The 19,732-nt window shown below is 45.4% G+C and overlaps 1 protein-coding gene across 1 annotated transcript in view; it reads left to right on the top strand.

Annotated features, from left to right (window-relative positions):
• Positions 1–19,732, top strand: part of SYNE2 (spectrin repeat containing nuclear envelope protein 2) — a 309,068-nt gene that overhangs the window by 183,214 nt on the left and 106,122 nt on the right. The window contains exons 58-66 of the mRNA XM_040975466.1: positions 944–1,081; positions 5,085–5,270; positions 7,067–7,189; positions 8,719–8,901; positions 10,916–11,047; positions 13,784–13,981; positions 14,557–14,631; positions 16,013–16,123; positions 17,550–17,666. Of these exons, the coding sequence (XP_040831400.1) occupies positions 944–1,081; positions 5,085–5,270; positions 7,067–7,189; positions 8,719–8,901; positions 10,916–11,047; positions 13,784–13,981; positions 14,557–14,631; positions 16,013–16,123; positions 17,550–17,666 (1,263 nt within the window). The remainder of the gene's footprint in view (positions 1–943; positions 1,082–5,084; positions 5,271–7,066; positions 7,190–8,718; positions 8,902–10,915; positions 11,048–13,783; positions 13,982–14,556; positions 14,632–16,012; positions 16,124–17,549; positions 17,667–19,732) is intronic.

Below are 19,732 nucleotides of genomic sequence, written 5' to 3'. Positions count from 1 at the left end.
CTGGGATTTCTAGCGGATGGACGGAGACCAGCAATGGGAACTTAGGGAATCCTTGAAATGTGCAGCAAGGAAGCTCACCATGAGAAAAATTGTTCCTGGCAACAGAATACCAAGCCCTGTTGCCATTAGGAACCACGATTAGGTGAGTCGTGGATGTAATCTAGCAAGAGCAAGGTGGGATCCTAGTCTTATTAGGAACATGGAGTGTTACAGTGTGAGATCTGAGGGAGGAAGACAGAGTACAGGTCCAGTTTTCTGATGGAAGTATCAAATGGGAACCAGACTAGTCAGCTTTTCATTGGTTCTGTAACAAAGAGAAGGGTTTATTTTGAGTCATAATTCTGGAGTTTCATGGTTTTAAGATTGGGTGGCTGCACTGTTGGGCTTCTGGTGTGGGCTGTCTTGCTGTCATCATGTATCACATGACAAGAGTATCACATGACAAGAGGGAGCCCACCTGTTTGCTTGGCTGTATGATCTCTTTTGAGGCCACCAGGATTTTATCATGAGGGCTCCATGCTAATGACCCAGGCCAAGCAAACCCCCAAAGCCCTACCTTTAACACTGTAATTGGATTAAGTTTTTACCCCCTCTTAGTTCCATTAACCCAAGACTTCAGAGATCAACCCATGACCACTCAGGCTTGTGGGAGACATTCACCATCCAAATCATAGCCCAGGCTGTTGAGAGGCTAACAAGGAACTCGCAGAAGCTCACAGTACTGGGGCGGAAGCTCCTGAATTTTTTCCATCTGTGGTCAACATTTGTCCTGAAAGTTGGAAGGATCCTAAGCTGCAGCTGAAGGGCGTGTGGCCCCAGCCAAGGGTTGCCGAGACCTGCCAGGCCTGGACATCTCTGACGCACAGTGGTTATGTCTTTGTTCAGCAATACTTCAATCACAGAAGCAAGAATCCGACTAAGCTGGCTCTCATCTCTCTCCCAGGCCACGGTTAAGATGGAGGAGTACAGTGAGCTTGTGAAGAGCACTGAGGTTTGGATAGGGAATATCAGCCGTCTACTGGCCAATCCCGCCAACTACGACTCGGCCAGGACACTGAGTCACCATGCCAGCACCCTCCAGGTAGGTGTCCTCTGAGGTTTAGAGACTCTACCCTGCTCCTTCCGTGATTCTTCTTTCTTCCTCTCTCTTTCCTTTTCCTCCTTCTTTCCTCCCCCTTCCTCCTTTCTGTTCCCTGAAAAGTTCATCTTAATCTCTAACCATGCTAAGTGGCCGAAGGAAGCTTGCAAGTGTGGCAGTCACAAAAGAGGGATTTTATACACCAAGCTCTTGTTCCTGTCCATTAAATGTTCATGAATTTCTGAATAATTCGATAGATCTTGATGGGCCTGAGTCCCCCGTCCCCCACCCATCTGTGAAAGAAAAGCATTGCAGTGTTATAAGTGGCTTTGGTTGGCAGAATTCTTAGGGGTGCCAGTATTCTCAGCCCTCAGTGTGCCTGGCATATGTCATCCCTTCCCCTTGGAAATGTCAGAGGCCCCATTGGTTAGGTCATGCTTTGAGGTAAGGTACTTTGAGAGACTCGCTGTCATGAAAGTTTGATTGGTTACGAATATGTGATTATGTAAAGACTCCATAATGGCAGACTGGTTGGCCTAAGGACAAAGCTTGCTGCATTTGACAGAGCCATGAGGGCGAGGGCTCAGTGGTGGCTTCCAGAAGCTAAGAGCAGTATCTCCTCCTCCCGCTCCCCAGCCAGTAGCCAGCAAGAAATCAGGGAGCTCAGTTCTGCATTGATATCTGCCAATAGCTCAAATGAACTTGGAAGAGAACTACAGCTCCAGATGGTTTTCCTCTTTTCCTCTCCTCTTTCCTCAACAGAGACAAAGCACCCATCTGCTGGTTTACTCCTCCGATTCCTACCATAGGGCTGGGAAATCAATCCAGGTCTTCCCTGTGGGTGGCTGGGACCCACGTAGTTGAGCCATCACCTTTGCCTGGTGGGATCTGCATAGATGAGAAATCGGAGTGAGGAGCTGGAGCTGGGCTGTAACTGCACCAGAGCTGACCTTTCTCTCACGCTGTTCTCAGAAAGGGGCCCTCCAGGAAGGCTCTCCCTTTTAACATTTTCCCAGTACTCAGCCCTCCACAGAAATCAAGGTCCTTTTATCTCTTGAGAAGAGCATGCTGTGTTCCTAATTGTGCAGCTGACTTCTCACTCCCAGGATGTTGAGATTAGTTGTAAAAGTGTTTTTCTTTCTGTCTTTCTTTTTTTTTTTTTTTTTTGTGGTGTGGGGCAGTTAGCAAATGTTAACATATTACATTTTCATTTATTTGCTTCTTTTCTTCCTGGTGCCTGCCATTTCTTTTGCCTCCCCATCTCCTTGGGTTGGGACTCTACATCCCTAAAATGTGTAATTTGGTTGTTGTTTTAAAGATTATTTATTTGGAAGGTAGGGTATAAGAACGGGGAGGGAGGTGCACCAGGTGGTTGTAAGAAATGATCTTCCCTCCACACTGCACTCCCCAAATACCCACAATAGCTGGAAGTAGGCCAGGCTTGCCAAAGGAGCTGGGAACTCCTTCCAGGTCTCCTGTGGAGGTGGCAGGGACTAAAGTCCTTGGGCCATCTTCCACTGCTTTTCTCAGGCACATTAGCAGGGAGCTGGATTGGTGGTGGTGCAGCCAGGACATGAACCAGCATCCATGTGGGATGCCAGTGTTGGAGGCAGCAACAGCTTCACCCGCTGTGCCATGATGCTGACCCCTAAAAAAGTTTGTTTTAATTGTGTTGTGACCTTCTATCTGAATTGCATTTGTACAGCCTGATGATGATTTTGCAAAAACATTGCTGTTGTAATGAATTAGCATTGAAAAGTGATTGTTGTTATAAAAATAGAAAATCTTTTTTGTAACTTCATTGAAGTATCATTTACATACAGTAGGACACATCCAAGTTTTTGGTGTGCTGTTTGGAGAGTCTTGATTAAGGTATAATTACATTACCACTCCTAAAAGTCCCTCCCGCCCCTAGCAGTCACTCCTTTCCACTGTCACCAGCCCTAGAAAATTACTCATCATTGCTTTCTGTTGCTTTAATTCACCTTTTCTACTGAGCTCAATGGCCAGGAAGCTGGAGATTCCTCCAGGTCTCCCTCACGGCTGGCGAGGGCCCACGTACTCAGGCTATCCTCCACTGCTCCCCCAGGTGCATTAGCAGGGAGTGGAATCAGAAGTGGGAGAGCTGGGTTTTGAACCAGCAGCCATATGGGATGTTGGCTTACAGACGGTTGTGTATCCAGCTGCGCTGCAGGGCTGGCCCCTATTTCGACTTTCCTAATCTATCATATGGCTGGAATCATACCGTAGGCATTCTTTTGTAACAAAATGCTGCTGAGATTCATCTAGAGTGTTAACCTTTATCAGTAGCTAAATCTGCTGGTGGCTGAGCAGTGGTTTATTTATGGAAATCAGCAGTTTGTTTATCTAATTGCTGGTTGGTAAATACTTGGGATGTTTTCTGTTATGAACTATGTATTAGCTAGTGCTGCGTCACACATCATGTATGAGCCAGAAAATTAGCAGCTTAAACAATAACAACAACAACAACAAAACAAAAACAAGCACTTATCTCCTAGTTTCCTTGGGTCAGGAATCCAGGAGTGGCTTAGATAGGCATCTGTGGCTCAAGGGCTCTCGTGGGACTGCAGTCCCCTGTTGGAAAGGGCTCATCTAGAAGCTTAATTGAGGTGAGAGAAAGACAGGATCCACTCTGAAGCTCCTTCTCGGGCATGTCTTTGGTCATCTGCTTCCACACCCAGGCACATGGGCCTCTGTCCCCAAGACGACCTTGTGGCATGATGGCTGCCTTCTCTCAGCAAACTTTGCAGAGGACAGCGAGTGAGAGCTCCCAACAGAAGCCACAGCATCTGTCATCTCAGAACTGACATCATTACTGCCATGTTTGGCGTGTCAGGACTTCCAGCCTGACTTCAAGGAGGCTGCTGTCTTTGCTTCCTGCTGATGCAGTAGGATGCCAGACACTGGGCGATCGACTATGAGCAGAATGGATTTGACTCACAGTCCTGGGAGCTGGCAAGTTCAAGAGCAGGGCACCTGCAAGAGCCTTCCTGCTGTGTCTTCCATGGGAGGCAAAAGGGCAAGAGAGCCCTTGAGAGAGGGAGGAGGCAGGACAAAGTTAGTTGATCAGGAAGTTATTCCTATGATAACGGCTTTGTTACATTCTGGAGGGAGCCTCCGTGACCCAGTCACCTTACAATATTTTCTTCAGTGTATTATTCTGTCATGCTGTATATAAGAAATACTTGCAGATATACCTAAGAAAGATTTCCTCTTATGTTTTCTTAAACAATTTTATAGATTTTACTCTCAATTTTAGTTTTGTGATCTATTACATATTAAATTATGGCTTGAATTCATGATTAAGGTTCTTTTTTTTTTTTAATAGAATCATTTGAAAAGTAGAGGGACAGAGAGACAGGGAGATGCTCCATCTGGTAGCTCACTCCCCAGACGGCTGCAATGGCCAGGTCTGGGTCCAACTGAAGACAGGAAGCTGGTGTTCCATCTGGGTCTCTCATGTGGGTGGCAGGGATCCAGGCACTTAGTCCATCATCCACTGCTTTGCCGTGTGCTTTAGATGAAGCTGGACCCCCCCCCCCCAAGCAGGGCAGCCTGTACTCCAACTGGCACTAGGATGCTGCAAGCAGTGGCTTAACCCCCTGTATCACAGCACCAGTCCCTTGAGGTCTGTATCATGGGAGTAGCCAGTTGCTCTGGAATCATTGAAAGTCTTTGCCATGGAATTACCTAAGCATCCCTTGAAAGTCAGTTAACCTCCCTCATGGATATGTGGGCCTACTTCTCAGCTAGGAACTGGGGATGGAGGGGAAGGCCAAGTATAGCATTCCTGTGTCACAGTGCATGGGTAGATGCTCTGAAGTCATGCATGGCCATTGGCCATGGTCAACATTCATTGTTCATCATGAAATTAGATCAGCAGTTAGCAAGGTTGAAACCGATTTAAATTTTCTGAGATGATTTTTAATTAGTTTGTTTTAGTATCTTGGTATACTGATGTCTCTCTCTCTCTTTCTCCCCCTAGATGGCTTTGGAAGACTCGGAACAAAAGCTCAATCTATTACATTCTATTTTCACGGATCTGGAAGACTTGTCTGCAATTTTCAATACGGATGAGCTCACACAGTCCATCCAGCAGCTGAGTGGTCAAGTGACTGCTTTACAGCAAAAATTGATGGAAAGTCTTCCCCAGATTCAGCGGATGGCTGATGTAAGTGTGCGCAAGAGAGGTGGCTTTTTATGTTTTCTGTATTTCATCTGGTAAAGTGGAGTAAACTGTTATCACATCCTGGTTAAATAAAGATACATGGATGCGATAAACTTTTCATTTATACTCTCATTCCTTCAGTTATAGTGTACTGTACTTCATAACCCATCCTGTAATTAAATAAAAAACATATTATCCTGTCTCCCCCAAGTCTCAATCCAGAATTTATCTGTTGAAAGGGGAATTAAGATCAAGTAAGCCCAGTGTTTTCTCTTTGTCACAGAGGACATAGTGCTAATTTTAAAGCACTGATTGGATTTAAGTCTTCATTCACCAGTAATCAATATTTACCGAGGGGGTGATCTGTGTAAGCCACTAGATTTTTAAATGATTTCTTCTTTCAGTTGAGATATGTGAGGTGTTTTGAAACAAACAAAAAAAGGTTTGTTTATGTAGTTGAAAGGCAAAGTGACAGAGAGATAGAGCACTTCATTTCTGTCGTTTGCTCACCTGAAGCCAGGAGCCCAGAGTGTCCTCTCGGCCTCCTGCCTGGGTAGCAGGGTCCCACACATGTGGGCCGTCCTCTGCTGCTTTCCCAGATGAATCACCAGGAAGCTGAATAGGAAGTGGAGCAGGTGGACCTCGAATCGGTGCCCACATGGAGAGCCAGCGCTCCAGGCAGGGGCGTTACCTGATAGGCCAGACCGCCTACCCCAGCTATTTGTTTTTAATTCCTATACTACACTCAGGTAACTTCAGGGAGTAATAGTTGTTATAGTAAAGTTTGTTATTGAAGCTTATTCCAAAAGTTTAAGATGCCTCTGTAACTTTTTATGCAAAGTACTCTAGTGTGCATAGTATGACAAATACCTTATTAAATAGGCGGTGCAGAAATTTACAATGTTTTGACTTTTGCTCCTAATTTGGAGCTATCACTACAAACAGTTACTATGCTTAATTTGTTTCAGGCTTATAAGATTTGATTTGTCTCAATAGCGAATGACTCCTTCATCTGTTCCTGTGTAACTAAAGCAGTTTCCTTCACTGTTAGCTGCAGGGTCTCAGTGCATGGCATGTCTGCGCTGGATTCTAACGGAAGAGCCTGTAGGCTGTCCTGTAGTGTGTGGACTTGGTCTGTCACAGCACATACGTTGCCTTTTGCAACTATTTTATGCTAAGATTCTTGGCCAGTTTCTGGATGTCAGCTCTGATGGGAACCAGCTCTGGACAAATACAGTCCTGTTCACGTTAATCTGAGTAGATTATAAAATAACCCAGTGACATTGTCCTTGGCAACGATTTCTTAGTGGGGTGACAAGAAAATCATTTTAATTTTTCAGCTCCAGTGTATGAGCTTCCCAGGGCCTCCTTTATCATTTTATTCAGAGTCGTGGAATTTTTAAAATGTCAGACCTGTCGTTCGTAGTCAAGTGTTTAAGCACATTCCAAAGATAAAAGTGAAAAGTTTCTAGTTAATGGAGAGTTTATTCAAAAAGTGGGTTGGAGACCTACTACCTTTGTTCTCATGATATGAGTGGAAATAGCTCTGTGGTGATCTTTGATTCAACAAGGTGCAAGCAACGCTTTGAAATGTGGTGTACAATTCCTTCAATATCATTGTATTGAAAGCAGTATGAATCATCTCTGTAGCATTTGCTTGGCTCTTCAAGAGGTGTGCATTGGCAGACATTCTTTGGTTAAATGTAATGATGGGATTCATGGCAGTAAATTTTGTTTCCTAAATTATTGATGTGCATTGTTAAGCAGCATGAGTTGTGTTACTGTTTCTGGAATTCTAGGATGTGGTTGCTATTGAATCTGAAGTCAAATCGATGGAGAAGAAAGTTTCTAAAATCAAAACTATCCTATTATCAAAAGAAATATTTGACTTTTCACCTGAAGAGCATCTGAAACATGGGGAGGTAAGCACGTGTTGTAATTAAATGTGTTTTCTCCTAGTATTTATGTCTGGTTAAGCCTGCGTAAACATATGTTGTGACACAAAGCCTTTAGTCTTGCTAAAGGCATAGCAAAATATGTGAAACAGATCTGAAGGGCTATACATATACTATAAATATACTTTAAATCATATTCTTAGTACTATCTATGTAAAGGTAATTTTCCTAATTTTTTCTCATTGATGAGTTTGGCACCTAAGTCAGGCTGAACTTGGCTCAAGCTTCAGCCATGGGGTCCCCTGTCCGTGACTTTGAGTAATGAGCTAGTGTCTCTTGCACTCTTTCTTAGCAGCATATTGGCACTGGCATGATTGCACTGGTCCATGTGATGCCTGTGGAGCTCCTGCCCCAGGAGCTGAGATGCTGCAAACACTAGGTAGACGTTGGTTCTTGCTCAGCCTGGTGACCAACACTGGCATATGGTCTAGGATCAAACAGGTCTCAGCTCAAATCCTGGCCATCCCTCTCACAGTCTCCGCTTACCTGGGTCTTCTAACTTCTCTAACCCCAGTTTCCCTCCTATGAAATAAAGCTTAGGAATCTTACCTCTCAGGGTGGTTTTGAGGATTAAATGAAGTGAGATAGGAGGGCACTTTATAAATTGGTGGAAAAATGGGAATTAAAACATAAGTTTAGGGACTGGCAGTCAGCACAGCAGCTAAGAGGCCTACATCCCATACAGAATTCTTGGTTTCTATTCCTGCAGACAGTTCCTGAGCCCAGCTTCCTGGTAGCACACAGCCTGGGAGATGCTGTAATGGCTCAGAGCACTGGGCTCCTGCCTGGGACCTGGACCGAGTTCTTGACTCTTTGCTTTGGCCCTGGCTGTTGCAGGCCTTTGGCAAATGAGCTGGTGCCTAGAAGCATACTCTGTGACACAACCACTTTCTCTCTATGCCTCTCCAATTAAAAAAAAAAATGTTTTAATGTGTCAAACCATTTTAAAATCTTTACATAGTTTTTTCATAATACTCCATTTTCATAAACTTTTTGAATACCCTTCGTATATGAAGGACTTAATAAAGTGAGTGACCCGTTCTCATTTGTTGGTTATATAAGCCCCAATCTCTATGGACCTGTTATGATTAAAGCAAAATATAATTATATTCCTGGGGTTCATTGTACCTGGCAGGATGGTTCTGTTGAATTCAGTTAGCATTTCTTGAGGGCCCATCCTATCGGAAGCTGTTTGTCAAGAGCAGTTGATGTGAGAGCGATGCACAGTACCAATAGTACGTAACTCGCTGCCTGGTGATGTTTCATAAAGCATAACAGCATTTCTGCGGAGAGAGGGAAGAGAGAAAAGGAAGAGAAATGGGAGAACCTGATGCATTTAGTACCAATGGATCACGCTCACCCCAGGGACATTCTTCCTTGAGACCGTCGGGGTTGTTTTCAGCTGGAGCTGAGGAAATGTTTTTAAAAAAATTAAAATATCAAGGCTAAATGATGCAGTGTTTTAATTTTACAATTCTTGCACTTCTACCACAAAGGTCATACTTGAAAATCTACGACCCATGAAGAAAACCATCGCCGAGATAATGTCTTACCAGGTGGAACTGAGGCTGCCCCAGGCGGAAATGAAACCCCTGCCTGTCTTCCTACACACCAGCCAGCTTCTACAAGATGTCAAGCTGCTGGAGAACGTAACTCAGGAACAAAATGAGCTATTGAAGGTGAACAGCCCAGGGTCTCAGCCTGCCTAGGAGGTGGAAGTTTCCGTTTTAGTTATTATTTGGGAGGCCTGTCTTTGAACAAACGGGGTTCAAGATTCTTTTCTTATCCTTGCTCTGACTGAAGACATTAAAGCAGGAGATGGTCTACTTAACCCATTCCATAGTGGTTGAGGTTTGCATGGCAGAAAAGAGTACAACCTGGGGCACCACACTGCGCTCTCCTGCGGCATTGCCCTGAGGCAGTCAGTGTCGTCTCTGTCTCTTCCTCTGCCTTGGTTCTTCCCCTATCAACTGTTCCACTTTATTCTGCAAAATGTGGTGGGGGTAGGGTAAGCACCTGGCCATGAGGAGCGGAAGTAGCAGCAGGAGATTAAACAATTTACTGAACGACCACAGAGTAACCTTAGGAAAAGAGGAATGTGTGTGAGGGGGACTTTGGAAGTTCATGGAAAATGAAAAAAAAAAAGTTCATGGAGAAGATATATTGTTTTTTAAAAAATTATGCATGGATTTGAAAATGTTTTGCACCCAAAACATATTTCATTTCCATTTTACATGAACTTTTTGAAGTTACCCTTATAACAGATGGGATAAGAATTTGAGTTTCTGAACTTCTGGTGTTGTTTCTCCATTTGCGGCGTCTCTTCCATCTCATGACTTCCGTCAGCATCATTCTAGAATTTTCCATCCTGCTCTGGTGGGGATCAGATGTAGCATCTCATATTCCAATGCTAAGTAAGCCAGCTCTAGTGAAAATCGTTGGAATACGGCACAGTTCCTTTCATTTCCTACTTGAGATAATCTGAGTGCCCTCGTTGTGGAAAATCGGACAAACTTGCTTTTGTGGGGAGGAAAGTGTCATTTGTGATTGAGGCGGTGACACAGGTGTGGGCAGTGAGAGTGGTTACTCATTTCCAGCCCGCGTCTAAGATTAGGGTTAAACATTAAGGAAAACACAAGGAAGGATCATGCGTTGGTCCGAAGCTTTATATTTCAACAGCATTTTGCTTCTTGATGAAGCATACCAAAAAAAGGTATCAGGATATTCTTTTGAAGTCCATTTATTTACCTTTCACCCTGCTTTGATCATGGAATTTTGTCCACAAGTAAGTTTGAACCCTGCTTGATCCTTAGCTTAATTCTGGTTCCTGTTCTGATTAACTTTTGCCTCCTGCTAGAAATTTGGACTTCCCTCCCAACCCGCAACCTCTCACGTAGAAAGGGAGTGTCTGGGCCTGGCATGGTAGCCTAGCAGCTAAAGTCCTTGCCTTGTACACGCAGGGGATCCTATATGGGAGCCAGTTCTAAGCCCGGCAGCTCTGCTTCCCATCCAGCTCGCTGCTTGTGGCCTGGGAAAGCAGTTGAGGATGTCCCAAAGCCTTGGGACCCTGCAGCTGCGTGGGAGACCCTAGGAAGCTCCCGGTGTTGCGGCCACTTGGGGAGTGAATCAGCGGATGGAAGATCTTAAAAATAAAGCGGGGTGGGGGGGAAGTGGGGAGTGTCTGTGATCCCAAGGGTGGCCAGGGAAAGGTGTGCCTGGATCTGGAAGAAGTCCATCATCAGTGAGTCACATGCCTGATTCAGGAATGTCACCTCTCTGTGTAGAAAGCCTCCAGGGGAAGAGGAATTGACATGACATCTATAATGTCATCAGGCTTGGCAGCTTTGTGTGGTATGGAAGCTTCCAGGATAAACCCTTTAGACCGGAGATACTAAGAACAAAAGTGTATCTAATGAGACTTGAACTTCAAGCACTGCCCAGGTTGTCAAGGTTGCCCTGGCATCTAAGAGGGCAGGCAGGCCAGCTGCCAGCCCTGCAAATGCTGTTCTCTCCATTTAGAATACACTTAAAATATAAGCATATTCCTAATACAAAAATATTCCATTTTTCCCATTGAAAAATCTGTGCGTGGATATTTTCTGTATTTGATGGAAGCTAATGATAGAGAAATCAGTGGCGATTGTGATGATTGTGATAAAGATTATTTTCTTGGTGGGGGGAATTGTTTTGTAGGAAGTCATAAACCAGACTAATGAATATGATGAAGAAATAAAGAATTTCAAAGAGATCTTAAGTAATTACTCCGATGACATCTCCCCTGAACACCTGTCCCCCGACCAGGCTGGCAACCTGCCACAAATTCAGGTACGTTTGTGTCGTTCACTCACCCCTCAGCGGACTCAGCAATCACTTAGTCCTTGGTGTTATTTCCTATTTCTCTGATGCAATAGATGCTATGTGCTCTGTCTCTTTACTTTCTGTTCTCATTTCATTAAGTAGTTGGTTCTATAGTATCTCTATTGGCAAACAATAACACTGTAGCCTGGGCAGTGTTATAATCCTACACACAGAGAGATAGTGCCACATTGCTTCCTCAATGGAGGGTTTTTCCAGTGGCCCTGGCTCAGCATGGCATGGTTCGTTCGAATTGGCCCTGACAGCAGAGGCTGATGTAACATGGGTTGTTTGGACATCCTGTCCTCCCAGCTCGTATGACAGGGGCCAAGCAGTATGGGCATGTGTCTGCCTCCCTCTCCACCCATTATACAGATATTCTGAGTCGCGAAGCTGTTTGCAGACAGAAGCATGACATGCATCCACCAATAACTCAGAGCAGTAAGAGCTGGGAAAGGAAGGCAGCCGGTCCCGGATGGGAGCTAGCAGAGGCCAGCACAGACCTGAGCTTTCACAGAGCTGCCCCAGCACCCGGCACCCAGTGCCTTGAGCCAAGTGGAATGAGAATTCTTCTGGTGGCTTTGGGATACGAGCAGTGTCTGAATTGACCCTGGCTTGTCCTCTGTTTTTAATAAGACTCATTACTGTAGAGTTACAGTTTCCACAAGCGTAAGAGACCTACCCTCCACAGTAATGAGACAGAACCAGTGCACACACGTTGTCCTGCAGCCACTGGAGTAGAGCGAGGAAGCAGAGCCGTCCACACAGCCCTGTGCACAGCAGGGACCTCACAGGGCCCGGAGCAGCTGTTCACATTGTGGCTTCTACAGACCTCTGCAGGGCACTGTCCATCAGGTGAAGGTCATTTTCATAGTCACACTGAAACATTGTTTGCCTTTTACACACTGCATTGACCTTTGCACAACTGGTACCACTCAAGGTAACTGTATTACCAGTTACTAATTCTTCACTATGATGATGAACTTAAAGTTTAAAAAAAGAAAAAACAAAAGCCTGAGAATTTCACTCAAGAGTATGTGATTAAATGATCAAGCATGACCTTCTAAGATCACACATAAGTTTAGATGACACATTTAGTATGCAAGATAAACCAGTAGATGTTAAGGGAGGAATATGAGAAGTTTATTGGCACAGCTTTAGATCCCATTTAAGGCTAGCTTGTAAGTCATTTCCACTGGGTGGGTTTCTGTGTGGTTTCAAAAATATCCACAATTCTTCCAAAGGGTTAATAAGATAATAGGAGTGTCAGGTTGAGTCCTGGTAGCTCTGTTTCCGGTTCAGCTAATGTGTATTGGAAAATAGCAGAACGTGGCCCAAGTACTTCCACTTACATGGGAAGACTCAGAAGGAGTTTCAGACTTCAAGCCTGGCATGACTCAGCCCTGCTGTTGTGACCATTTGGAGAATGAAGCAGCAGATGGAAGATTTTCTCTGTCTCTCCCTCTCTGTCTCTTACTCTGCCTTCCAAATCAATAAATCAATACAGAAATAAAGCAGGAAGCATGCATTAGGCATCTTTGCTGACTCTCAAGCTTGTCCCCGTGGGTTCCGCTTCTGTGTGTCTAGGACCCATAACTCCCCATCTGGCAGCTCACCAGTCACCCCTGCAGCTTGCTACAAGCTCCCATGCTTTAGCTCCACCCCCAGCAACTGTGATTCACAAGGCCTGTGGTGAAGCAAAGGCATCCTACAGCTCACACCTGGGTAGGCGGAAGAGTTCATGCAAAGTACAACATTTGAGAGCCACGCAGATGTGAGATCCTCAAGCATCTTAGAAAATAACCTGTTATGAAAAAAGTCTTGCATGGCTTTAAAAGAAATTGTACCAAAATAAGCTTTACTTTTAATTCTATTTTCTATAAGCTTTTTTTTTTTCTAATGACTGAATATTTTGAGAGGCAGAGAAAGAGAAAGCTTCCATCCGTGGATTCACTTCCAAATGCCTACCACAGTGAGGCAGGAGCTGGCAACTCAGTGCAAGTCTCCCATGTGGGTGACAAGAACCCAGTTATCTGAACCCTCACTGCCACCTCCCATGGTCTGCGCACTGGCAGGAAGCTGGAATCAAGAGCCAAGGCCAGGAATCGAATCTAGGCTCCTTAATTTGGGGTTGTGGGAGTTCTAGCCATCGTCTTAATCACTGTGCTAAAAGCCCACTCCATGACCTCCATTTTTTTCAAGATTTGTTTGTATTTATTTGAAAGTTAGAGTGAGACAAGAGATTTTTCGTCCACTGGTTCACTCCACAAATGGCTTCAATGGCCAGACTGGAACAGGCCAAAGCCAGGAGCCAAGAACTCTACTTGGGTTTCCCCCATGGGTGCAAGGGCCCAAGGACTTGGTCTGTCTTCCACTGCTTTCCCAGATGCGTTAGCAGAGAGCTGAACCAGAAGTTAACAGCCAGGACTTGAACTGCTGTTCATGTGGAATGTCTATCTTGTGGTGACAGCTCAACCTGCACCATGAAATGCCCTTAAATCTCACACTGAACCTCTGGAGATGTAACTAGGAGGGAAAGAAAAACTACCATATCAGAAGACAGCTCCTGACCTCTCACCTCACCTCTCACCTCTACTCCCATGCCCTGCCCAAAATAATAGCTTAGAAGACTTCTCATCCCTGGCCCTTCTGAGTATACCAAGGTCTCAGGTTTTCCAAAATAATGCACATGCTCTCTGTGTGCAGGGAGAAATCGAACAGGTGGAAAAGCAAATCCTGAGTTTAAACCAGAAGAAAGAAGAGCTGCTGGTGGACTTGAAGACGGCCGTCCTAAACCTCCAAGAGCACCTGAAGCAAGAGCAAGAAGAAGTAGGAGGAGAGTTGCTTCCAGCAGGGGTGTCTGAGGAGGGTGGCATGGCCGAGAGGGATGCCCCTGACTGGCAGGTGCGTGTGGCTTTTGTTTCTCAGCCTGGGGTGATCAGGTCAGTGGCCCATTGGAAAGGAGTTTTGTCCAGTGAAATATTCCACTTGAGCTTTTTTTTTTTTTTTAACCTGTGAATGCAAACTCTCAGGGTGAGTCCAAGTTGGACTCAACCCAGAAATGTTATGCCCGAGTTCCTCAAGGGTGTGCTCATGAGATTCCAGGGGCAGGTGAGAGGGGAGTTCCCCTTTGAAGTAGCTTTCTGCAGAAAAGTCAGCCCGCTGGTGATTCCTTTTGGAGCCCACTGGGAATCCAGATCCATGAGTCAGAGTCTTCCATTGTCCGATGAGCAGCCACAAGGGTCAGTGTGATTAGAAGGGCTTCAAGGGGTGGCAGGGTTATTTGGCTGAGTGAGAAAAAAAAGTGTGGGATGCAGAGGCTGTGTGTGTGTGTGTGTGTGTGTGAGAGAGAGAGAGGAGGGGGGCATCTTGGATAAAGGGAATAAAGGAAGTTAGCTCTATGTAAGCACCACAGGGCCAGAACCCTGAGGCTGCTGAGCGGCAGGCTGATGGCAGGTGCTTCGTGTTGTGCCTTCCAGCTGAACCGACGAGGCTCCATGTCCTTCCTGCCAGTGGTCAAGGAGGAGGCCGAAGAAGGCTCCGTGAAGAGTGAAGTAAGGAACACGGTTTTCTTGTTAAAGTTTCTTCGGGCACAATCGCTAAAAGAAGGTCAATGAAAATGTAGCTTAGAAATAAGTGGAAGCCTAGGATTTGTAAAAGGAATGCTGTTTTTTTTTTTTTTTAAGTGTGACTGAAGCTGGCCTTTTCTGTTAACACTGTTTAAGTGTACTCTCCCACACAGGGTCAGTGTGGATGTAATTCCTATAAACTTGTTGACACTAACAGGAAGATGAAGTTCTCTGCGGAATCCTGACTTCCAAGTCCTTTGAGGTCTTTGAGCGTCTGCTCTTTGCTTGGCACTCCTGGCATGATATTTAGAACTTTGCCTTTCCCGTGTTTGCATCAGCTCTTGAGTCTCACATGGTACTGTGTGTGTGACATGAGCTCTGCTAGCAATACTGCTATTCATTCTTACCAATTCTTTATAACAGAGTGAATGACCTGTTGATGGGTGTCCATCCTGATGGTGCCCATTCCCATTTCCTACTATAAAAATGAAAGTTAGGATAAGACTTAGGGCAGAAGGATGGGCAATATAGCCTCTTAGTGTTTTCAGAACTTTTTGAGGTGGTTTAAAATAAAGTGCCGGCAAGGTGGATGTCCCAGTGCAGAGGACAGAGTGATGCTCTGCCTTCAGTCACATCAGCAGGCCACGTGTTTGCGCTCATTTTGTTGTACGGTGTTACAGAATTCTGTTGTGACTCACATGGTCACTAGACCATGGTGGAGCGGAGTGGACCATGGTGGAGCGGAGTGGCCACACAAAAAAAAAACAGGGCAAGGCCACTGTGAGCTGTTAATCCTAAGAACGGATAACGATGTGCCTGTGCCACTTCCTGGCTTGGTATGAGCGTGGAGGAGAGACCAGTGGGCAGCAGTGCCCACTTAGAGGGGATTTTTAAATTTCAGACATGTATTCATTTCTGCACAGATGTATTCATAGTGTTTATCATAAATTATATGCACTTACCTTGTACATCCTGATTTAATTAGGTGTTTGAGTTGTAGCTGGTTGAATTAAGTACTCCTTCACACCCTGGCCTTGATTTTGGTTTGGTAGCATTTGAGATCTACTCACAGCCAACTTTCAAGGATGCAGTGTTATTACCTGTGGTCACCATGGCACACAGACTTGGGAACTTAGTCTTCCCTTCTAGTCAGAAGTTTGTATCCTCCGACCAACACTTCCGTATTCCCTGCATTGCAGCTGGTGCTAACTACAGCCTGGCTCGTCTGTTTCCAATATGTGGAAGGCAGGTTCCACATCATGGCTTGGATCCCCTGCCTGCCCTCGTGTAGGAGACAGATGAACAGGGTGCTGGTTATGATGGTGGGGAATCACTTCTTCTCCTAACCAACTGATCACCTTGGCAGGATGGAGATAAGAAGACAGAGCCCTCTTCCGCGTCTTGGTCTTCAGTCTGGAAGCATGACAGTGAAGAGGAGGAAGACCAGGCATCCTCCTCCTCGGCGACACTCATACAGGTGACACAAGGACGATCACGCGTGGGCTGAGGGAGAGCAAGGAGCTCTTTGGGATGACATCTTCATTTTGCTCCTCCTCTTTCCTCTTTCCTTTGTTGTTGTTGTTGTTTATTATTATTCAGCCATGTTCAAACCTTTCACATTCAAACTTGTGTTCCTGATAAGGGCAGGTGTCTGCATCAAGAGGACCCCCCCACACACACACACACACCTTCAATATGAAGTTCACTCTCCCCCAGCTCTCACACGCTCTCCAGCACTTGCCAGCACCTGCCTGCCTGCACCTGTCCCTTCCCTCCCCACCTTGAGATGAGTTCCTTTCCTCTCTCCTTCAGGCATTTCCTGCCAGCACACTCCCTCTGTTGCACTTGGGTCTCCGTGACAGTGGATGTTCTCCGGCATCCTGTCCTTTCCCTTTTTCTTTCTCTTCTCTCCCAGTGATGTTCCCGCCTCCTAAAGCCTTGGTGGTCACTTCTACCAGTGATCTCCAAACCAAATCTCTAATCGGGACTCTTAAATCTATTCCACATTAAGCACACAGTTTGGGAGAAGTTGAATATTTCTAAGAAAGGCAAACCTAAGGAAGTTGATTTTTTTTTTATTCCTCATGAGCTAACCTTTTCCTTTTTTCTTTTTAAAGATTTGTTTATTTATTTGCAAGTCAGAGGAACACAGAGAGAGTAGGAGAGAGAGAGAGAGATCTTCCATTTGCTGGTTTGCTGATTCACTCCCCAAATGGCCACAGTGACTGGGCCAGAAGCCTGAAGTTTCTTGCTGGTCTCCTACTTGGGTACAGGAGCCCAGGCACTTGGGTCACTTTCCACTGCTGTCCCAGACATATTGGCATGGACCCAGATCAGAAGTGGAACAGTTGGGTCTCAAACTGGCATCCAAATGAGATGCTGGCACTGCAGGCTGTAGCTTTAAGCACTATGCCACAGTGCCGGCTCCTCTTCAGTTGTTTTAAAGAGATTTACTTATGAGCTAACTTTTCCTAAACAGACTTGGAGTGGGCTCTGTGATTAAGCCAGCACCTATGATTCTAGCATCCCCTATGAGCACCTGTTCAGGTTCCCGCTACTCAGCATGCAGTTCTTAATAATGTGCCTGTGAAGACAGCCGAAAGTGGCCCAATCACTAAGGCCGCTGTGATCCGTGTGGGACACCTGCGGGGTGTTTCTGGCTTCAGCTTGCCCCAGCCCCTCTGGCCATTGGGGGAATGGGACAGGAAATGGAAGCATTTTCTCTCTCTCTTTCTCTCCTTGCCTTTTAAAAGTAGTAACTAACAACCTTTCAAAACTGAATGAACACACTTGACCTTCCTGGAGGTTTTGCCAACTGGCCAATGGGTGGGCAGGTGCAGGAGGAGGTGCTTGGGCAGCCGCAGGGCAGCACGTTGCAGTACTTCTGATTGTTTTCTTTATAGGAAGCTGATGGAAAAATAAGCACCTGTGATAGTTCGATGGTACAGAGTCTTGCACCAGCCTCACCAAACACTGAGCAAGGCACAGAATTTTCCCTAGGCACCAGCCTAACAGAAGAGGTAAGTTCCTGTCAGTAAAAGCCCAGTGCTCCAACCAGAACTGGCCAGCAGTACTTTGTGTCTGCACCCAAATGTTCCCCTGCAAACTTAAACTTCTTCCTACAAAGGTGTTGTGACACTGCGTAACTGAAAGATACATCCCCACGTAACTTCCATGGAGAACAAGCATGGTGTGGGGCTGTTGGGAAGCTTGCATTCATCCGTTATCTGTCTCTCTGCTTGTAAATAGAACTCAATACATACTTTTAAAACAAAGATAAGCCATAAATATGTGCAATGAATAAATGTGGGTCAGAAGTTTTATAAAATGCTAAAGGAGATGGAACCACTAACTAACCTGATCAGATCAATCACAGGGATTGTGCTGAATCATTATTGTACCCCTTAGATATACACAACTAAAATAATTAGAAGTATTTATTTATTTGAAAGGCAGAAAGAGATCAATTCTCCATAGGCTGGTTCACTTCCAAATGCCCAAAGCCCAGAGTCAGGAGCTTCTTCTGGGTCTCCCACATGGATGCGAGGTACCCATATCCTTGGGCCATCTTCTGGTGCCTCCTAGGCACATTAGCAGGAAGTTGGAACAGAAGCAGAAGCAGGACTCAATCCCACACTCTTCAGTGTGGGATCTGTCGGAAATCCTAAGGAATGACTTAATCCAATATGCCACAGTGTCTGTCCCAACTAAAATAACCTTACAGTTTGTCTTTCAGAAAAAGGAGGTGGAGAAGATGTAAAATGTTAAAGGATTAATGTAAAAGGTAGATATTTTGACAGGAAAGTTGGCTACCATCAAAGAATTAACTGACATTCCCACTGCTAGCCAGGGTTGTGTAGAAGTAGACATTGAACACTATGGTTCCCTGCCTGGGATGCTAGAGGTGTGGGGACATGGTGACAGGAATGGAGACCTGTGGAAGTTTGGTGACTGTGTGACCGTAGGTGGTGTGGCTTAGCTCCCTGTGCCTTGGGTCCCTCATCTGTACACACAGAGTGAGAGCAGACTGTGGTGTGACGTGATGATGTGGTGTGTGGATCACACTTTGCTTAGTGCCTGGCTTGACTGTAGAATGACGTTTCTAAGTCTTGGTTCGTATCACACGCTGCAGCCCCACTGGTGTGCATCATTAGTCACATCATTGTGTGGAGAAGGGATTCCATAACAGTGTTGTTGTACAGCAGACACGGGGACTCATTTGTGAGCATTCACAGAGCTGTGTTACCTTGGGCTTGGGCTTCTGGGAGGCGCTGTGATGGCATGGCATGGCCTGGCCTGGCAGGTGTAAGAGCTGATTCTGTGTCCTCGGAGGTCGGGTTTCATTGTAAACAGAGGTGGCTGAGCTGACAGTGGGTGGGTGCTTGTAACCAGCTATTCAAGTTCTACGGTTACAATTATTTTTTTTACTTGTTCCTCCTTGTATTCTCTCCAGTTTTAAATCACTAGCAGTGAGAATCCTGATTAGTGGTCCTGCTTGCTTATTTCCTCATTGAAGTGAGAAGACCAGGAAGCTCAATGCTGCAGTAATTTTTTAAAGCAATGTGGCATTTAATAGGTGCTCAAATCAACTGTTTTGTGGGGTTTTTTTTTTTACAAGTAAAGAAGGTAAATGATAACTCGTAGTACAGATTAGCCAATGGGTTAATGAATTGGTGCTAATAGGTTTTTACTTGGTTGGCAAAAATGGAGGTAACAGAAATCTTGCCTTCAAGGTGTAACAATATTTGAAAAGTAGGAAGCATTTCATCAGATAGCTAGAAGTTGGTGTCTGGCAGTACAATCCCACAGCTGTTGCTTTTTTCAAAAATCAATCGATCGTGAAAAATTAAGGTCTGAATGTTCCAGCTAGTGGATGAGTGAGCCTGGTTCATGCTCCACAGGAAGTAGCTGGACTTGATGATAGCCAGCTCTGGCTCCCATTTCATGCTTCCTGCTAATGCAGAGCCAGGAGGCAGCAAGGCATCGCTCAAGTCCGTGGGTGCCTTTCACCCATATGTGAGAACGGGATTGGGTTTCTAATTCCCGCTCCTGGTCTGGCCCAAGCCATTGAGAGCATCTGGGTGAA

The sequence above is a fragment of the Ochotona curzoniae genome, unplaced genomic scaffold (genome assembly GCF_017591425.1).
Source record: "Ochotona curzoniae isolate NIBS_2020 unplaced genomic scaffold, NIBS_Ocur_1.0 contig_2688, whole genome shotgun sequence".
Taxonomy (NCBI): Eukaryota; Metazoa; Chordata; class Mammalia; order Lagomorpha; family Ochotonidae; genus Ochotona; species Ochotona curzoniae.
The sequence above is the reverse complement of the archived record's forward strand: the minus strand, read 5'-3'. Positions and strand labels throughout refer to the sequence as shown.